The 21,778-nt window shown below is 40.0% G+C and overlaps 1 protein-coding gene across 1 annotated transcript in view; it reads left to right on the top strand.

Moving 5' to 3' along the window:
* Positions 1–21,778, top strand: part of LOC122555469 (cilia- and flagella-associated protein 44) — a 177,994-nt gene that overhangs the window by 86,188 nt on the left and 70,028 nt on the right. The window contains exons 17-22 of the mRNA XM_043701496.1: positions 301–449; positions 3,162–3,441; positions 5,423–5,478; positions 10,112–10,274; positions 12,343–12,473; positions 18,977–19,167. Of these exons, the coding sequence (XP_043557431.1) occupies positions 301–449; positions 3,162–3,441; positions 5,423–5,478; positions 10,112–10,274; positions 12,343–12,473; positions 18,977–19,167 (970 nt within the window). The remainder of the gene's footprint in view (positions 1–300; positions 450–3,161; positions 3,442–5,422; positions 5,479–10,111; positions 10,275–12,342; positions 12,474–18,976; positions 19,168–21,778) is intronic.

Here is a 21,778-nt window from a genome sequence, read left to right as displayed (position 1 = left end):
ATTCATTGGGCAGAATGGGCTCGATCTATTCTGCAGCAATTCTATGAATAGGACTAAAGGCATTGAAGGATATGGGCGAAAGCTGGAACAGGTACTGTGCAAGATGACCACCATGATCAGAGCTGAAAATGTGTTGCTGGAAAAGCGCAGCAGGCCAGGCAGCATCCAAGGAGCAGGAGAATTGACATTTCGGGCATGAGCCCTTCTTCAGGAAGGGAATAACAACAGTGAATGAATTTTGAATTTTTTGGGCCAGCCATGCTTTATGTGTGTTGACAAACTCTGATGTGTCTTTTTCAGGCTGGTTATGATTGCGGATATCTTTACCATTGTGCGTTCTCAGATGAAGAGAGAATTAATGAGGATGACATCATTGATAAGGAAGAACCATTTGCTTTCTTACCCATTGAAGATGCAAGTGAAACTCCAATCAGACAAATGGTTTTCAAGTAGGCCAGTTTACATGCTATAAAAAGATTTGGCTATTAAATATATGAGTGTTTCAGCATCTTAAAATGTGTAGCTGAAAACTACATAGTATTTCAACAGTGATCTTACTACGATTTTATATGGATTCACAACTTCATTATTCTGCATTAACAGCAACATTTATTTACCCTTTTTTAACATGAATTCACAGAAGAAGATATTTAGATGTGCTTGGCTAAAGAAATTTTTGTAGGGGCTCTTAAAGTGGGTGAGAGAAGTAGGGGTAGGCAATTCCAGAGCTCAAAGCATTTCTGCCACTAAAATGGATAATTCTGTGACAATGTGAATATAGAGTGCAGATGAAAATCAGGAATTGGAAGGGTCTTAATGGGTTTTAGGACTGGAGGAGATTACAGAGGTAGGGACAAGTGAGGCCATGAAGGGATTGAGATCTAGCATTCTAAGTGGAGGCATTTGAGACCAAGAGTAAGGGGGCAGTGATGAACAGGATATGAACACCAGAGTTTGAGATGACTTCAAATTTATGAGAAGTGCAAGGTAGGAGTCCAAACATAGAACCACTGTCGATGTCTTGGTTGAGCTTTTTAACTGCACATGAATTGAGACAAGGGGAGACCGACAATATTGGGGGTTAGAAATAGATGGTCTTGATGTTAGAGGGATGTCAGATTGGAAACTCAACTATTAATCTTCACTACTAATCTCCTATTTGGTACCTTGTGAAGTTCTGCATAAAGTCTGTATCTGATGCATTTCTCCATGCATCATATGTATCACCACTTTCTGAATATTTCATAGTTTCATTTCCTACGACAAAGGTATACTTTTAATTACCTGTGGTAGTTCTGTTAGTTGTGTTAGTTCTTAAATGTGGTAACTACAGTGATGTTAACCAATTCTCCAGCACACACCTACTGACAATAGAGTCCTGAAATCTAAGCCCTAGAGTCTCCACTCTGTCTTCCCCTCCTTTCTCTTAGGATCTTTGAATATATTTCCCCTTTTTCTACTCAACTTGCATTTCCTAAGCTCTCCCTACTCTTTGCTTCTACTGCTTCTCTGTCCCGAAGGGAGAAAACATTCGGTAGTATTTGAAGATCTCAATCATAAAAATATATCATTCTCATTGACATTTTTTAATCACCTATTTCTATTCTCTGATTCTCATACTTTTAGTATAATCATTTGAATTGTTTCCAAATCCCTTCTAACTTTATGATTAATTTACTGAATACATCTAGTGGAGTTCTTACAATGTTACCTGTATGCTGCAGACTTGTGGATATTGAGAACAGATTGTTTGACCATTTAAAAGTTTAAATATCCATTAAATAAACATAAAATAGTGCAAACACCTGACTGCTCACCAGTGGTCAATTATGTTCTTTATTTTGTGGTGGTTTTCCAATAATTCAACATTTTAAATAAAATTAATCTCTGATTTTAAAGTTTGGCATTCATAAAATTTAAGAAAAAGAATCTGATTAGAGTGATAGGCCAAATGATGTGTGCCCTCAACCAAAAGTCTCACTGCCAGATGTTCTTCTCTTTGGTAGTTGAAAAGGACAATGGTTTTCTTTCTCCTTATTGGCTTCAGACTGTCACTATTTCTCCTTCCTGCTGACTGAATCTACATTGTGCTTCCTGTTCTTGATGACAGCACTCTTGCTCTTTGTATTGGTAGGATGTTTAACCACATTATCAATATTTACTGATAGTGCAAAGATGAATTTGTCAAAATGCTATTGGGGAGTATGAGGGATTTCAGAAATAGGTCATCAGTGTAGGCAAATAGATGGAAACCACCATTTAATATTGAGAAGTACACCATGATAGATTTTAGGAGGTGAAGCCAGTAATGGGAGCACATTCAAAAGAAGGATCTTGAGGCACTGAGACTGAGGTTCAAATCTATAACTTGCTGAATATAGACAGATACTCTTCACATAAAGAATGTTAGCACTTTGGATTCTAAAACTGTCATAAAGTGTAAGAACAAGTGTTAATGGTAAACTACCCATGAAGGTTTAGGGATTTCAGAAAAGTTCATTTTCCCTTTTCCTATTAGTTTAAATATAATATCAAGTCAAGGGGACAGTTTTATGTGCATCAGTAGTGATGCAGTCGATGAAGTTAAGTAATCACGCATAGGAAACCAGGGAATAAAAACACTTGGATATTCTATACTTTCAATTTAAGATTTAGGCAGTGAAATAAATGATTATGATTGGTAAAAGACAAAAGTTCATGATAAACAATTGTATTTTTTAAAGCTTTGTGGAAGTCTTCCTATCAAGGTAATACTTGGTATTCTCAAATATAAAATTAGCTTCTTGGGTCATTGACAATGTTTAACAGTAATAATGAAGTTACTGCACCATAACAAATCTGGTCATTCAGTACTGTATAACTTATTCAAGGGTTTTCACAACCAGAGTGAGAGTACCATTTTGCCTTCCCTAGAGGTGGCAAGAAAGGCAAAAAGTTGGGTGAGTTTACCTTGGAGAAATACTCACACACTTCTCACCCACCTCACAGTAAATAAGTGCTGGGTGAGAAGGTTCAATGGGAGTGCCACTGAGTGTATTACAGAAAGAATAGATAAGCTATATTTTGTGATCTTGATGTCTAGCCTTTCTATGATCACACTGCTGTGAGACAAGGACATGCAACTGCTCCAAAGTTGCTCACTTGCTTTTCTTGTTTTGTAGTTCAGAAAGAAGCCTTCTGTTTTGTGGGATGGAAAATGGAGCTATTCGTATCTATCCTCTCTCATTCAATGATTATGATCTGAAATCCATGCAAATATTCTGGAGCCTGAGTACACATGACAATGACTATGGGCACATCAAACGAATCTGCATCAGTTATGATGATCAGTTTTTGGTGTCATGTGCGGCTGATGGTAACATCTTTGCCTTCAGTATACTTCCTGAGGAGGATATTGCTCAGTTGTTGAGAGGAAAACAAGCGCGTGTGCCATCTCCCAGGGTAAGCATAACGTAATCAATTGTAGATATACACTGTGGCTCATAATCTCAGTATTGAACTGAATATTCTATTAAACAATTTTCAGCCTAAACAAGTGGATTTTTACTTCACTCTCACAGAAGAGAAACAGTTTTTATATGGCTTGATCCCCAGCTTTGCTGCTTACTAGTTTCACTTTAGCTTAGATTATCAGTACTGCTTCCCAGTCTTACCTGCCAAAGACACAGTGTATCTCCTAGGTTTTCTGTTTATTTCCAGGAGAAAGCTTATAAGATCAAATCAAACTTGTTCTCTTTTAATAGGTAACTGAGTAGCTGCCCTGTTAAAGAAACTACTGACTGCAAAATTATGGGCAATAGTATCAAAGTTGCAACAGTATCTGCTTGCATTCATACGTCACCATCTCAACGGGCTTTAGCCATGATACTTGGCTAACTGTCCATCTCATGTTAATACATTCTCTTTGTTCATTGAAGTTTGAAGTGAGTGGAAAGACTAGTGAAATGGTGACTTAGGACACACGCAAAAATAACACCTCCATTTCATCCCAATGTAAGGTACATCTTTTCGCAACCCCTAGGGGGTTGTAGTTTCAAGTGCCTTTTTAAGCGTGGGTGATTGTAGAGTTGAATAATTGAGTGCCATGAATAATAGGACAATTCATTGTGTAAAGTTGTTGTATTTGGAATAGTCTAGACTGATATCTCCTTGATGTAAAAAAAAATGCATACATGGACATCCTTTACTTCTCAAATTTCATTGTTCCTAGTCCCTTCCTTTGAGAAATGTTTCCAAATGTTCCAATTCCAATAATACCTCAAATATTTTGCTGTCCTTCAGTGTCGTTGGGACAAAATTCTGGAATTCCCTCCCAAATGTCATTTTAGGTCTACCTACAGCACATGGACTCTAAGCGGGTTTAGGAAGGCAACTTACCACATCATTTAAAAAGAAATGGACAATAAATGCTAGTTCAGCTAATCACATCCACATCCCATGAGTAATGCAAAACAAAATGTTTATCCTTTGTGGGTCTAATGTTCACAGTGAACTCTGTTGGTGTGAAATTGGTCTACACAGCAGGTCTGGAATGAAATAAACCACCTGTTATAACTTGCATTGATTTGGGAAATATTTCCAAGATTTTAATTTCAGACTGAGTAAACACTGATTAAGAAGTGATTCATCAAACAGCATTTGATCTATAACCCTGTTGGAAAAGATTGAGTCCAGTGGAAAATTGGCAATTGGGTCCATTCTGCACTGCTGGCACAGACCCTTTCCAACCCCTACTTTTCATAGTTCTGCCTACTCACTCAATCAGTTGATGTCCTTTTGTAACCTTTGGTTCCCATCTATACAGCCTACTGCTATCTCATGATTTAGTGTCATCTGTGAACCCAAATACACAATTCATCCGTTATTGTTCAAGAGTCATTGATATAATAGATGAAAAGCTGAAACTCGAGTACAGAATCCTGGAGAATATCACTTGTCACTCCAAATCAGTCAGAGGTTTCGAATAGTTGCTAGGTGAAGAAGGACTTGATTACTGCTGAAAAAGAGAAATGCTGTCACATTGCAAGGCTGAGCAGCTTCGACAGCACGTCTCTGTTTTCAGCTATACTCAGAGAAAATTACTCATATCCCTGCTTTCTATCCTACTGCCCAACTTCCAACTCAAATCAAAAGGCTACCTCCAACTCTTTACTCACTCTCTGGTGCAGAACCTTATCAAATACCTTTTGGTATTTGGTATGTAATTGCTATCCCTTTTTAGCCTATTACAAAGTATACATGCATAACTGTGCACACTATGCTCATCCTCACATTAATCATACATATGCAGTCAACAAATTTCAATTCCAACACATCAGGTGTACACTTGGACATTCATGTATACAAAAATAGTTTGTTATAGCTTGTTGATCTGCATAGAGGTTGGGAAAATGCTCTGATATGTTTATTTTTTTTCCCGTAGAGAGATCTTGCAATAGAAAAAATAGCAGATGATATTGATGATCCAAATGCCTACAGGTACATTGGTATTTAGAAAATATAAAGATAAACTGTATCCCTATTAAAGTGAATGTAACAATTTTTAGAAGAGAATAAAATAAAAGAGTATGTGAACTGTTAGTATGAAGTATTCAACCTCTTCATTAGGGCCTCAGAATTTTGTGAATGCAGAAAGGCACCAGAGGGAGGTGATAGCCTAATGGTATTATTGCTGGACTATTATCCAGAGACCCAGGTAATATTCTGGGGACCCCCGGTTCAAATCTTGCTATGGCAGATGGTGGAATTTCAATTCAATAAAAATCTGGAATTAAGAATCTAATGATGAAAACATTATTAATTGTTGGAAAAATGCATTTGGTTGATGAATATCCTTTAAGGAAGGAAATTGCCACCCTTACCTGGTCTGGCTTACATGTGAGTCCAGACCCACAGCATTGTGGTTGACTCTTAACTACCCTCTGGAATGGGCAATAAATGCTGGCCTAGCCAGCAATGCCCTCATCCCAAGAATGAACTAAAACAAAGTGAGTTTTTGTAAGAGTGTAGAATTCTCTGAATAAATGTCTAAATATAACCTTCCTTTCTGGGAAAAAAATTGATAATGGAATGCAGTCATTGATGTTAGGTGTCCCAAAGAAGGTCAACTTCAAATTAATGAAAAGGAAATTTCTGATGCTGCCATGGCAAATTTGACTGTTCACCTACTGAAACTGATTATTCATGTTTAGTAAATTAAAGATTGAAAATTGCAATCTTCCACTGCACAGGTCTCTCATTAAGGGTCATTAAGGGGATTTTAATTGGAAGAATGCAGGAACCCCACATTCCCACAAACCCTTTGGAAATTTAAAACTTTGGTATTTCTCTTATTTCATGTTTTATGGAAATACCTGGAGTGGTTTCTTCAAAAGAAGACGTTGGAGAATTTTTTAACAAGCTTCTTAGAAATCACACGACTGATGATAACTGGTGTCGTGGAGAAAATGTAGAGAATCACCAGGAGACGCAGAGAGTTCTTCAAGGAGTAGGTCTTTTGTTTGCAAACAAAAAACCGTGACACTCAGAAAGCAAATTCTTGAATGCCCCTGAACCTCAGGGTCCGTGGCTCTTTATACATCATGTTTTTGTTAGCTTATCAGCATGTCCAACTGTGTTAATCAGAATTACCTCACTCCAGCTATACAATAAACCAATTATGTTAGTTCCCATTATCTCTCTCTTTCTGCCACGATGGTTTATCCTACATTGTACTTATGTTATTCTAATATCACAAGTAGATATTTTACTGTCACCTCTGCAACAATGGTCTTTCATCCCAGACCCTACTTAATATTATTCTAATGTCATAATTAGATATTTTACTGTCAAGGGTCTCAAGCAGGCTGACTGTACTAACTATTAGTTAACTATTTAATGTCATGCCCTAAATATTTATTGTCACGACCTGTCCCAACCTGCCATGATGTTATTTAGCATGCAAGGTTGAGTTTGCTAACTGTTATCTCATCCCGCCATAGTGACCTTTCAGCCCCAACCTTATTCTGATGATTGGTGTAGGAGCATTCCATTATTCTTATCTCATCCTGCCACAGTGACCTTTTGACTAGTGTAGCATTCCACAGACTCCTTGCAACAGATTGCCAGTGGTCTTCATGCTTTAACCCTTCCCATGCTTTCATGCTCTTTAGTTTCCATACTTGTTGCTTTGTTAGCAGTGTTTTTGAACAGGATATGGCTTGGAGAGGTTCTTGATTTATCTGGTTGAGTTGGAGGGATGTCTACTAAGAAAACATTGCCTAACTGATCTTTTCCAGTGCTGCAATTATACAGGATCAACTTGGCTAGGGCATGAGATGTCTTGGGGTCATGAAAGGCACTTTAGAGATTTCTATCTTAAATCCTTCAGTGCTGTTTGAGTCCTGTAATTGTACTGCATTTCTTATAGTAACAGTATCTTGGAATCATTACAGTGTAAAATGAGATCATTCAGCCCATCTGGTTTGCATTGGCTCTCTGAGCATTTCGATTTCAGGCTGATCTCCTGCCTTTTCTTCATAACCCTGTGCACTGTTTCTACTTGAGTAATCACTAAATGCCCTCTTGAATAACTCAATTAAATCTGCCTCCACCACATCGCCGGGTAGTGCATTCCAGAACCGTTGCTAGTCACTTGCTATGTGAAAAAGCTTTTTCTCGCCACACATTTGCTTAGTTTACAAAAACACTTTATAACTATACCCTCTTTTTTTTATCTGTTTAAAAGCAGGAACAATTTCTCCCTATCTACTTTGTCCAGATCCTCGTGATTTTGAAAATTTCTATTGAATCTTGTTAGCCTTCTCCTCTCCAAGGAAAGCAGTCCCGTTTTCTCCAATATATCCCCATGACTGGAGTCTCTCATCCCTGGAACTATTTTTGTACATCGCTTTAGCACTCTTTCCAGTGCCTTCACTTTCTCTTGCATTGTTGAGTCCAGAACTCCAACTGCGGTCTAACTCTCTTGTGTAAGCCCATTATAATCTCCCTTCACTTGTTGACAATGATCCTACTAATAAAATCGTAGGAGCAGAAGTAGAGCATTCAACCCATTGAGTCTGCTCTGCCATTCAATGAGATCATGGCTGATGAAGCTTTGTTAATTACTCTCTCTTCATAGAATCCCCGCAGTATGAAAGCAGGCTATTCGACCCATTAAGTCCACACCGATCTTCTGAAGCGCATCCCACCCAGGCCCATCCCTTATTCTACCCCTACAACCAGACATTTTCCATGGCCGACCCATCTAACCTGCACATCTTTGGATTGTGGAAGGAAACCAGAGCACCCGATGGAAACCCATGCAGATACGGGGAGAATGTGTAAACTCCACACAGATAGTCACCCAAGGGTGGGATCAAACCAACGTTTCTGGTGCTGTGAGGCAGCAGTGCTAACCACTGTGCAGTTCTTCTTGCCACATTTAATGACATATGCACATATCCACTCAGGCCTCCCTGCTCTTTCACATCCTTTAGAATACTGCTCTTTATTTAATACTGTCACTCTGCATTCTTTGTACCAAGGTACCTTGCACTTCTCTGCATTGAAATTAATCTGCTCCCATTGCCCATTCTTCCAAGTAGTCAATATAATTTTAGAAGTTCAATGCTGTCCTTCTCTCAGTTTAAAATTCTCCCAAGTTATATGTCATCTGCAAGTTTTGAAATTGTCCCTTGCACAGGCAAGATCTAGATTATTAATATATATCAGGAAAATTCTCGGTCATAATACTGACCCCTGGGGAGCTCCACTACAGCCCTTCCTCCAGCTGGAAAAATACCCATTGACTACCATACTCTGTTTCCTTTCTCTCTACCAATTTTGAATCCACATTGCTACTGTCCCTTTTCTCCCATGCCTAAGACTTCCCTCACTAACTTGTTGTGTGGCACCATATGTCCACAAGGACTCTTATCAATTTTTATAGACGCACTATAGAAAGTATTCTATCTGGATGTATCACAGCGTGTTTTTGCAACTGCTGTTCCCAAGACTGCAAGAAACTACAGAGAATCATGAACACAGCCCACTTCATCACACAAACCATCCATTGAGTCCACCTATACTTCCTACTGCCTTGGGAAAGCAACCAACATAATCAAAGACCCCTCCTATCCCGGTTTTAATCTCTTCCATCCTTGTCCGCCGGCAGAAGATATAAAAGTTTATATTCATGTACAAATAGATTCAAGAATAGCTTCTTCCCTGCTGTAATCAGACTTCTGAATGGACCTCTTACATTTTAAATTAAATGTTGATCTTGCTGTCTGTGCAACTTCTCTGCAGCCATAACATTATATTCTTCTCTCTGTTCTATTGCCCTAATGCACTCTGTATGGTATGATCTGCCTGTACTGCACGCAAAACAAAACTTTACACTGTACTGAGGTATATGTGACAATAGTATATCATAATCAAACACCTATCATATTTATGTGATCTACCTCCTGCTGCAATATTGTGGTATGTGCAAGCTAGACATCACAATCAACTTGCAGTGAATGAAAGGTTTTTTTTCTTTTATGGGGCTTTCTTCCAGTTCCACTTCACTCGATCTTAGATTGTGCCCAAGTGACGAAATACAGCCCCAAGGATTCATGCAGATTAGCTCAGACAACACAAATCATGCTAAGGGAATTTGAAATTAAAAATGTCAGTGTGGCAGAAGTCTCGCCTCTGCCTGCTGACACAGCATATCACTGTGACAACTCTGTAGTTGACCATATGAACTAGCCAGAGTAGCTGATAATGTTAGCACACACTAGCACTTATAGTTCAGTTAGCAGTTATTGTTAATGTTAATGAAATGGTATGATTTGTAGGGGACTGCTTAAACCTCTAAATATTTCTAGTTCAATTAGCAGTTATTGTTAATGTTAATGAAATGTTAACTCTGTTTTCCTCCCCAGAGATTGCCTGAACCAATGAGTATTTCTAGTATTTTGTATTTTTCTGCTGTCTCCCCTTGGCTACCCAACCTTTTGAGTTTCTGCAGCAATTTCTCTTTCTGTTTTCTACATTTTGTTCACCTTGACTATTTTCTGAGCAAACTTTAAGGGGGATAGCTGTGGAATTTTATCACTTTTTAAAATTTTTACATCACATTTAGCCTTGAAATTGCTAAAAAGAAAGCAGAGATGGATCAGATTATGAAGTTGGCAGAGGAAAAGAAAGCAAAGAAAAGATTGGAATTGCATGACCTGCGAGATGAATTTAGAGAACTTCAAATAAAAAATGTGGAATTACCTGAGCATGTTCAGCTCAACAAAGAGGTAGATTTTTATTGTTTGTTTATTATTTAACTTTTGGTTAACCAATAACATCACCGGCTTGAAATAGCAATGATTTCTTTCCCAGAAATATTTTTGTATTAACTGCATTGCACGTTTTGCTGGTTGGCTGACACACCCAGGAGTGGAAATTCATTGACAAACTGAGTGTTATGTGTTGTAACTGTGCACATCAAAGACAGCATCAATTTAATGAGTCCCATGAAAGAAATTAACAAAAACCAGGCATGGTAAAATTGCATTCACCATTTGGAGGAATACCAATAACCCCAGGAAGTGGCAGGTTCAGTTTTTCTTCAGTATTTCTGGTCCACATTCATTTTCAGTACAGTAATTCATCAACTGATTCTGAAGTTGAGAATCAGTTTGCACTGGAATTGAGTTATTAGTTTAATTTACAATCACTGTGTATTTACTGTAATTGCTCAATATTTAAAACCTGAAAGAAATAGAGTGAAACTTTGCAGCATGGCATAGGTCACAAGGATATGATATTGGGACTAAGATTGGATAGGAGCAGAAAGTTTATATTCCAAGTAATAGCATTTTCAGGACATATTGGAAGGAAGAAAGTAAAGTTGGTTCCATTAGATTCTATCACAGCATGAATATGGAATTATGTTCTGGGCTGCATTAACCCTACAACAATCAAACTGGTGGCCCATTTGCACTGATTCAGAGGGACAAAAGTTTAAAATAAAAGCAACTGAATCTGTACTGTCTGCAATCCAAGTACAAATGATAAAGAGAAATGTTTGACCAATCTTTTTGTTATTCACTATGGTTATTTACTGAGGAATAGTTGTTAATTGTGATACCAGTATAACTTCCTGCACTTCATTCAAAAATCCAATGATTGATCTTTCTTTTGTGCACCTCCTGTACAGCCATAATCTTATATGCCTCGCTCTGTCTGAACCTCTGTAATCTGAATGTCCTTATATATTATGATCTGCTTGCACTGCAAGCAAATTAAAGGTTTTCACTGTACTTAGGTACATGTGACAACAATGAATCAAATCAAATCTTTCACATTATTATAGACCAGACCAGACCCCCTCAAAACATTTCAAAAAAGTAGCCCGGACCCGAACTTTGCTAGTTGTTTTAAGCAGGGTATTCCAGGAGTGTTGCAGCTGTCCCAATCACTTTGTTTGAAACAAAACAGAATTTATTTGCAAGATGATGGAATGAAACATAAACAAAAGAGAACAGAATAAAGAATAACACTATCTGAAAATCCAACAGATTATCCCAACTTAATGATGCTGTTCTAAATTCCTGCAACAATCCCCGTAAACACCCCTTGACAAAAAAGGCGAAATCAAATGCTGGGGTCCTGCAGGAGAGCGAGAGATGGCAGAGGGATTCAGCATGGAACATCTTCTTCCATGTAGCTATTTCTTGGACCAGCAGCCTGAAACTGACTGCTTGCTTTCAGTGAACAGCCAGACTGCTAAAACCAAACCAAACCAGTGAAAAGCTGAGCTAGGAGAACTGGCCACCCTGCTTTCATTGTACAAGTGTTTTTTTGAAACTTGAAAGCCTTTTGCTTGAGACAGTATCTGTTAGCTATGATCAAACTGACCCTAAAACCCTTCAAACCTGGACTTTTTGGAATCGCTGCTTTTACAACCTTTCTGAAAAAAACCCAAGGACAGCATAACCTTGTTAAAAGAGTGGCATCATTACAACATCATTAAAACCGATAGATATCTATTAAAAATAACACTCCATTGGTGATACATTAAACCTCGGCTAAAAACTCAGCTGTTCGAATGGGCTTGAACACAATCTTCAGACCTTGAGGCAGAAGAATAATCACTGAGCAAAGGCTCACACTCAATACCTCTAAAATTGTCTTGAATCTTGGAACCATAAAGTTTATATCCACATTTTCAATTGCCTTCCTTAGCTTCATGACCTTCCATCTATCCACATAAAATTTGTCAGTCAGCAGCTCATCTTCCCAATTTTGCCTGATTCAATGTGTGTTCCTATGTTCCCATTTGTATTTAATGCTGTCATTTGTCACACTTACTTCTATTAGGATTTTGAACTGGATCGGCAGATTCGAGAAGAAGTTGAAAAACAAATTACTGATCGGATTGAGTTAGTTTATAAAGAAATGGCATGGGAACAGGAAAAGTATCGCATTGGCCTTCAAAAGCTTCAAGCCAGGTAATGTATTGAATATGAACATTAATTTTAAAAATGTTCATGACGTTATCATATGGGAGGAATTAACATGCCTATAATAGGTATGGGCCTGTAGTTGCAGTACTGCTTGCTCTGCAACATGAAGAAGAGGAGGCAGAAAGGAGAAGGTCTCACAGGAGGAAGAAGGAATGACCACCACAGAAGATCCTGCCCATTTGGATTGGAGGGAAATTTGCTGGAGGTGCTGTTCTATGTATCTGCTGTTCTTGTACTAAATGGGAGAGGTCATGGTTTGGAAGATGCTGACGCAAATGCCATTGGTGAGTTGCTGCAGTGCGTCTTCCATTGAATGCAATGTCCTAGGGATCAGTGGTGTACAGATAAACTCCCACAATTGGTGCTGGGAGAGGTGCGCTGAGTGACAAACCCAGGGATCAGTGTTAAGGAGGTATGAGTCAAGAGTGTGGTGCTGGAAGGTATGCTGAGTGTTCCAGAAATCAGTGCCAAGAGTGTACTACATGGAGTTTCTTAGTATTTGGTGTTGGAGGAGATTTGACAATGATTTCAAAATCATGAAAGGAATAAAGGGAGAACATGTAAATGATCAAGATCCAGCGAGCGCCGATTTAATGTGTTTTCCAAAAGAAGAAATGTAAGCCAAGAAAATCTTTTTCACACAGCAAGCATTTAGGCCCAAAGCACTCTTGAATGTATGGTGAAGGCAAGTTCAATTAAGGCAATCATGAGGGCATTAGATGATTATTTAAAGAGAAACAGTGTGCAAGGTTATGGGAAAAGACACTAAATTAAAATGCTTGGTGCAGACATGATAGGCTAAATGGCCTCCTTCTGCACCATAATAATTCTGTGCTAATGTATGGAGTGGAATGTCTCCGGGATTGGTGTTAGTGATCTTTATTGAATGGAGTGTCCCAGAGATCAACGCTGAGACATTTACTGAGTGCATGGTCCCCAGGATCACTGCTAAGAAAATCTTTTGAGTGGAATACCAACTTCAGTCTTCAGTCCCACCACAAACTCCTCGCCTTTACAACCGAGCGTAGCCCCAAATCCAGCTGAACCATGCTTTTCCAATGTTGATGTATGGTTTGATCTTAACTTGAGCTCCTCGTCCTGCCATCACAATGACTATGTGACAATGTAAACTACAGAATTTTAATAATTTCATGGTTTGGAAAAATTAACAAAGATAAACTGTTACACATAGATTGAAAAAAGCAGCAATAACTCTTTTTGGAATAAACTATTTCTTGAGACGAATGGAACAATGAGAAACTTTTATAAAAAGGGGTTACAACAACATGTGAATTGACCATCCTTTCGAAGAAGGTACATAAGCTGTTTTCTGGAAGTGAGGAGATAACACTTTTTTGATAATCTGCTGACTCATGGCAAATACGCAATTAGATCTACTTGCAGAAGTAATGTTCCGAAGTAAAGGGGTTAATTGCAGGAAAATGCTGTGTTTTAAACACATAGCTAACCCCGAATGTAACAAGGAAGAAAGGAGCTATTTTGGATAAGAAGGCAAGCTGCAGACTTAAAGTCTCCAAAAGTATAATCAATTTTGGGGAACAATGCCATACTACAAACTTGAAACATAGAAAACTGTATAAGATCCCGACACTAGAACACCACAATGGCAGAATTTTGAAGAATAATGCTGTAGAAAGACTGAACACTGGAAACTTTCAGAGACAGACTACTATTGATTGAAAGACAAAAGTGAGGACTGCAGATGTTGGCGATCAGAGCCAAGATTAGAGTGGTGCTGGAAAAGCACAGCAGGTCAGGCAGCATCCGAGGAGCAGGAAAACCGACGTTTCGGGCAAAAGCCCTTCATCAGGTTTCTAATCTTACCATTGGTTGAAATCCCGGCCAGATTTCATGATTATTTGGGTAATGGTCAAGTTGGTGTTCAGGCTTATAATTGCTTACTTGAGGGGTCTTAATAAAGTTTAGGGGTTGGTGCTGGGTCCATTGATGTTTGTTATCTATATCAATAATTTGGATGAGAATGTACAAGGCATGATTAGTAAGTTTGCAGAATACACTAAAATAGGCGGTATCGTAGATAGTGAGGAAGGTTGTCAGAAATTGCAGCAGGATCTTAATCAGCTGGGGAAGTGGCCTGAGAAATGGCAAATGGAGTTTAATATAAGTAAGTGTGAGGTCTTGCGTTTTGGAAAGTCAAATCAAGATCGGAGTTTCATGGCAAATGGTAGGCCTTAAGGAATGTAGTGGAACAGAGAGACCTTAGAATTCAGGACACGGTTCTCTAAAGTGGAGTCACAGGTAGACAGGGCAGTGAAGAAGACTTTTGGTACACTGGCCTTCATCAGTCAGGGCATTGAGTATAGAAGTTGAGAAGTTATGTTGCAGTTGTACAGGATGTGGGTGTGGTCGCACTTATAGAACATAGAAAATAGAAGAATTTAGCGCAGTACAGGCCCTTCGGCCCTCGATGTTGTGCCGATCCAAGCCTACCTAACCTACACTAGCCCACTATCCTCCATATGCCTATCCAATGCCCGCTTAAATGCCCATAATGAGGGAGAGTCCACCACTGCTACTGGCAGGGCATTCCATGAACTCACGACTCGCTGAGTAAAGAACCTACCCCTAACATCTGTCCTATACCTACCCCCCCTTAATTTAACCTATAATATGGCGACCAAAACTGCACACAATACTCCAGATGCGGCCGCACCAGAGTCTTATACACTTGGAGTATTGTGTTCAGTTTTGGTCACTTTGCTATAGGAAGGATGTTATTAAACTGGCAAGAGTGCACAAGAAGTTTACAAGGATGCTGCCAGGATTCAGTGGGAGAGATCAGACAGGCTAGGACTTTTCTTTTGAGAGCTTAGGAGACTGACGGGGTATCTTATAGAAGTGTATAAGATCATGAGAGGCATGGATAGGGTGAATACACTCATTCTTTTTCCCAGGGTTGTGAATTGAGGCCTAGAGGGCATCAGTTTAAGGTTAGAAGGGAAGAATGAAAGGGAACCTGAGGGACAACTTTTGTTTTTTTACACAGAGGATGATGCACACATGGAATGACCTGCCAGTGGAAGTGGTTGAGGTGGGTACATTAACAACATTTAAAAGCATTTGGACAAATAAATTAATAGAAAAGGTTTAGAAGGATAGGGGCCAGGTGCAAAGAAATGGGGTTAGAGTGAATGGACATTTTTGTCAACCAGCTTGGGCCAAAGTGCCTGTCTCTGTGCTGTCAGACTCTCTGACTCTAAATAGTTATTTAAGTATTTGATTGTCTGTGAGATTTCTTAAAAAGTATCTGCATTAAAGGTAATTTGTGGTATTTTGCTTCCACATTAAAATGTAAAGTTTTTTGATGTATGAAATGGTAACTTACGACGTTGCTTTATGATACTAAGTCTTTTGGGGATAGATTGGGAAACTGGAGTTGAGTAGAAGATCAGCCATGATCTAGCTGAATGGCAGAGCAAGCTCAAAAGGCTGAATACTCAACTCCTGATCCAGTTTCCCTTGTTCCTTCAGGACAGCATATGCAACCCACATCTTCGATCACAACCAAGAACTGTCCTGTGCTTCTTCTTGCAAATCTTCAGATTGGTAATAAAATAAAAATTAGTATCAAAATAGTTTATCAACAGTTGATTAACTGCTCAAAGCTTTCCAGAGAAAACCTTTCAGAATTATATTCTGTGCACAAAGTGTTTGGAACTTTATTCAGAGAGTGACAATGATTTCTATAATGGTATTCAGGATATGGGTCAAAGATGTGTTTATGGAGATAAGTAACAGTTGACAAATGATTTCATTGAATATTGGACCAAGCTTGAGTGACTAGGTAGGCTGCTCCTGTTTATGTCTGTTGCAGTAACAGTACATAGCAGTGGTATTTTACAGAATTTGGTAACATTTTAATAACAGTACTTGAGTAAGAAAAAGAACAAACTTGCATTATACACTGCTCTTAACATCTCAGAATGTGGCAGAGTATTCACATCCAAGTAATTCCATTTCAAATATAACAGCTTCTGTAATACTGGTCAATTTAGCATTCAATTTACATATAGGTTGCACATACAGCAATGTGAATTAGGTTGATGGGCACTGTTCTCCTACTCCTTTCAAGAATCAACAATTCATAGAATCCGTACAAAGCGAAAGCAGGCAATTTAGGTCATCGAATCCACAATGACCCCCAAAGAGCATCCCACCACACCCACCCCATACCTTATCCCTGTAATCCTGTATTTTCCATGGCTAATCCACCTAGCCTGGACATTTTTAGACTGTGGAAGGAAACTGAAGCACCTGGAGAAATTCCACGCAGACACAGGGAGAATGTGCAAACTCCACACAGACAGTCGCCTGAGTCTGGAATCAAACCTGGGTCCCTGGCGCTGTGAGGCAGCAGTATTAGCCACTGATCCACCGTGCCACCCAAGTTCTGTCCAGAATCATCAGCTAATCACTTTCTCCTTCACAGTCATCTATCACCGATCAGTACTGTGGCAGCCTCTGCTCCATCACTTATACATGGAATTCAAGGGAAATCTTGGCTCACATTTGACTGTGGCTTCTTCTCTGACAGATCAATCATGGTCACAGGAAGGTTGTGCTATGACCACCCTTACCTCTCCTCTCAGTTTACTTGTTAGACTGCTTCACACAGTCCAAAAGAGGCTGATGGAAAAACATGATGAAAAATGTGACAAAGACATGATGACAGGAAGCCAAGTCTTGCATGTGAATTTGAGGTCGGGGTGGAAGGAGTTGGTGAAGTGGATGAACTGTTCAACCTCCTCGTGGGAGCACGAGGCGCGCCGATACAGTCATCGATGTAGCGGAGGAAAAGGTGGGGGGGTGGGGCCAGTGTAGTTGCGGAAGATGGACTGTTCCACATATCCTACGAAGAGTGAAGAAGGTGTTTGGTATGCTTTCCTTTATTAGTCAGAGCATTGAGTATAGGAGGTAGGAGGTCATGTTGTGGCTGTACAGGACATTAGTTAGGTCATTTTTAAAATGTTGCATACAATTCTGGTCTTCTTCCCTTCGGAAGGATGTTGTGAAACCTAAAATGGTTCAGAAAAGATTTACAAGGATTTTGCCAGGGTTGGAGTATTTGAGCTATAGGGAGAGCTGAATATGCTGGGGCTGTTTTCCCTGGAGAGTCAGAGGCTGAGGGGTGATCTCATAGAGGTTTATACAATCATGAGAGACATGGATAGGATAAATAGACAAAGTCTTTTCCCTGGGGTGGGTGAGTCCAGAGCTAGAGGGCATAGGTTTATGGTGAGAGGGGAAAGATTTAAAGAGATCTAAGGGGCAACTTTTTCACACAGAGGATGGTACGTGTATGTAATGAGCTGCCAGAGGAAGTGGTGGAGACTGGTACAATTGCAACATTTAAAAGGCATTTGGAAGGGTATATGAAAAGGAAGGGTTTGGAGGGATATGGGCGAGGTGCTGGCAGGTGGGACTAGTTTGGGTTGGGATATCTGGTCGGTATGGACAAGTTGGACCGAAGGGTCTGTTTCCATGCTGTACATCTCTATGACTTTATGACATTAGAATTGGTGGTTTAGTGGACAGTAAAGAAGATTATCTAAGAGTACAACAGGATCTCAACCAATTGTACCAATAGGCTAAGGAGTGTCAGATGGAGTTTAATTTAGATAAATGCGGGGGTGCTGCATGTTGGTAAGACGAAAAAGGGCAGGAGTTACACACAGAGAGCTCAACAACACCTAAGGGTTCAGATGCATAGTTTCTTGAAAATGACATCATAGGTAGATGGGGTGATGAAGGAGACGTTTGACATGCTTGCCTTCATTGGTCAGGACACTGAATATAGGAATTGGATCATCATGTTGCAGCTGTACAGGACATTAGTGAGGCCACCTTTGGAGTACAGTTCTGGTTGCTCTGCTATGGGAAGGATATTATTAAATTGGAAAGCATGCAGGGAAGATTTAGATGAATATTACTGGGATTGGAGGGTTTGAGTTGTAAGGAGAGGCTGGATAGGGTGGTACGGTTTCACCTGGAGCATAGGAGGTTAAGGGGTGTCGTTTGTAAGACTATGTGGGGCATAGGTAAGGTAAATAACAAAGATGTTTTCCACAGGGTAGGGAAGTTCAAAATTAAGGGACATAATTTTAAGGTGAGAGGAGTAAGACTTAAAAGGGATCTGAGAGGCAACTGTTTCACATACTGGGTGGGTCTTACGTGGAATGAACTGCTAGAGGAAATGGTGGATGCAGGTACAGTTACAACATTTAAAAAGCACTTGGAAAGGTACATGAATAGGAAAGACATAGGGGAATATGGGCCAAACGTAGGAAAGTGTGGCTAATTTAGTTTGGGAAACCTGGTCAGCATGGTCGAGTTGGAATGAAGAATCTGTTTCCATGCAGTATGACCCTATGACATATTTAGTAAAAGACAGTAAGATGCCTCAATTTTAAGAAATAATGCCAAATTAGATGTTGGTATTCCCACAGATTTCGAAATGCAGTGGAGTTTGACTTGATCGTTGTGCATTGCTTTGAAAGCGACCATAAGGTATCAACCTACCGGGTAACATCCTTGTCTGAAAAGTATCACCAGTTGAAGATTGACATGTTGAGGAAGAGCCTGATACAGGTTGACCAGAAAAGCAAAGAGAACCTTTTTAAGGAAAGCAAAACAACAGGTAATCTCTTTTCAAGAAATGTTCAGTGACCCTATTCTACTTAAATTGAAACAATGGCCTTAAAGAGTTATATCATACACCACAGCAATTTGCTAACTAGTTTTAATCGCAACACTTGATATGTTTAGATACAAATTATTCAAATCTGCTTCTGGTTTTTCTTCTCAATCCTTTGGTTTCTGCTTCTTTGTTTTCCCCTGCTTCTTCTTTCAACTCCCTTTCCCATCAAGATTAATCATGCTAGCCTAAGCCTTGTTTAAGTGAAGCTAATCTATCATTTACAGAACATTTATGTTCCAAACCTGATTCCAGTATCAATGTGCTGTTTTTGAAGACTTCTAACTTTGTAGTTAATGTGGCATTGATTTGCTTTGGTTAGTGTGGTTTCTTTTCTGCAGCAACCTTTTTGTTAGGAAACAAAGGTTGCCACATTTTCCAATTCTCCATCTTGATGGGCCCAGATTACCTGGTGCTATGATATTGTGGCCATAACAGAGACAGGAATGGTTGCTGGATGTTCCAGAGTTTAGAGCATTTAAAAAGAATAGGGAGGGGGGAAAAAAGAGGAGGGGGTGTAGCACTACTAATCAGAGAGGGTATCACAGCTACAGAAGCTTCCATTGTCGAGGAAGATCTACCTACCGAGTCAGTATGGGTGGAAATTAGGAACAGCAAGGGACCAGTCACCTCGTTAGGGGTTTACTACAGGCCCCTCAATAGTAGCAGGGAGATTGAAGAAAGCATAGATCGGCAGATTTTGGAAAAGTGTGGACGTAGTAGGGTTGTTGTAATGGTGACTTTAACGTTCCCAATATTGATTGGAACCTCCTTCGAGCAGAAGATTTGAATGGAGTTGTTTTTGTAAGGAGTGTTCAGGAGGGTTTCCTAACTCAGTACGTTGACAGGCCGACGAGGGGAGAGGCCACTCTAGACTAGGTGCTCGGAAACGAGCGGGGGCAGGTATCAGATCTTGTGGTGAGGGAGCATTTTGGTGATAGTGACCACAACTGCCTCACATTCTACATAGCTATGGAGAAGGAGAGGATTAGGCAAAATGGGAGGATATTTAATTGGGGAAGAGGGAACTATGATGCAATTAGATATGAGTTATGAAGCATGGACTGGGAGCAATTGTTCCATGGTAAAGGCACTATAGACATGTGGAGACTGTTTAAGGAACAGTTGTTGCGAGTGATGAATAAATATGTCCCTCTGAGACAGGCAAGAAGGGGTAAGATAAAGGAATCTTGGATGACGAGAGCGGTGGAGCTTCTCGTCAAAAGGAAGAAGGTAGCTTATATAAGGTGGAGGAAGCTAGGGTCAAGCTCAGCTCTTGAGGATTACAGGCAGGTGAGGAAGGAGCTCAAAAATGGGAGAGCCAGGAGGATGCACGAGAAAGGCTTGGCAGAACAGATTAGGGAGAACACAAAGGCATTTTACACTTATGTGAGGAATAAGAGAATGGTCAAAGAAAGAGTAGGGCCAATCAGGGATAGCATAGGGAACTTCTGTGTGGAGTCTGAGGAGGTAGGGGAAGCCCTAAATGAGTTTTTTGCTTATGTCTTTACGAAAGAAACAAAGTTTGTAGTGAATGAAACCTTTGAAGAGCAGGTGTGCATGCTGGAATGGATAGAGATAGACGAAGCTGATGTGCTGAAAATTTTGTCAAACATTAAGATTCACAAGTCACCAGGCCCGGACCAGATTTGTCCTCGGCTGCTTTGGGAAACGAGAAATTCAATTGCTTCGCCACTTGCGAAGATCTTTGCATCCTCGCTCTCCGCTGGAGTTGTACCTGAGGACTGGAGAGAGGCAAATGTAATTCCTCTCTTCAAGAAAGGAAATAGGGAAATCCCTGGCAATTACAGACCAGTAAGTCTCACGTCTGTCGTCTGCAAGGTGTTAGAAAGGATTCTGAGGGATAGGATTTATGACCATCTGGAGGAGCATAGCTTGATTAAATGCAGTCAACATGGCTTTGTCATGCCTCAGAAACCTTATAGAGTTCTTTGAGGATGTGACTAGAAAGGTTGATGAGGGTCGAGCTGTGGATGTGGTGTATATGGACTTCAGCAAGGTATTGATAAGGTTCCCCATGGTAGGCTCATTCAGAAGGTCAGGAGGAATGGGATACAGGGGAACTTAGCTGTCTGGATACAGAATTGGCTGGCCAACTGAAGACAGTGAGTGGTAGAAGAAGGAAAATATTCTGCCTGGAAGTCAGTGGTGAGTGGTGTCTCACAGGCCTCTGACCTTGGGCCTCTACTGTTTGAAAGTTTTTATTAAAGACTTGGATGAGGGGATTGAAGGATGGGTCAACAAGTCTGCAGGCGACACAAAGGTTGGAGGTGTCATTGACAGTATAGAGGGCTGTTGTAGGCTGCAGCAGGACATTGACAGGATGCAGAGATGGGCTGAGAGGTGGCAGATGGAGTTCAACCTGGATAAATGCGAGGTGATGCATTTTGGAAGGTCGAATTTGAAAGCTGAGTACAGGATTAAGGATAGGATTCTTGGCAGTGTGGAGGAACAGAGAGATCTTGGTGTGCAGGTACATAGATCCCTTAAAATGGCCACCCAAGTGGACAGGGTTGCTAAGAAAGCATATGGT

This window comes from Chiloscyllium plagiosum, chromosome 12 (assembly GCF_004010195.1).
Source record: "Chiloscyllium plagiosum isolate BGI_BamShark_2017 chromosome 12, ASM401019v2, whole genome shotgun sequence".
Taxonomy (NCBI): Eukaryota; Metazoa; Chordata; class Chondrichthyes; order Orectolobiformes; family Hemiscylliidae; genus Chiloscyllium; species Chiloscyllium plagiosum.
This window is presented reverse-complemented; position numbering and strand designations above follow the sequence as displayed.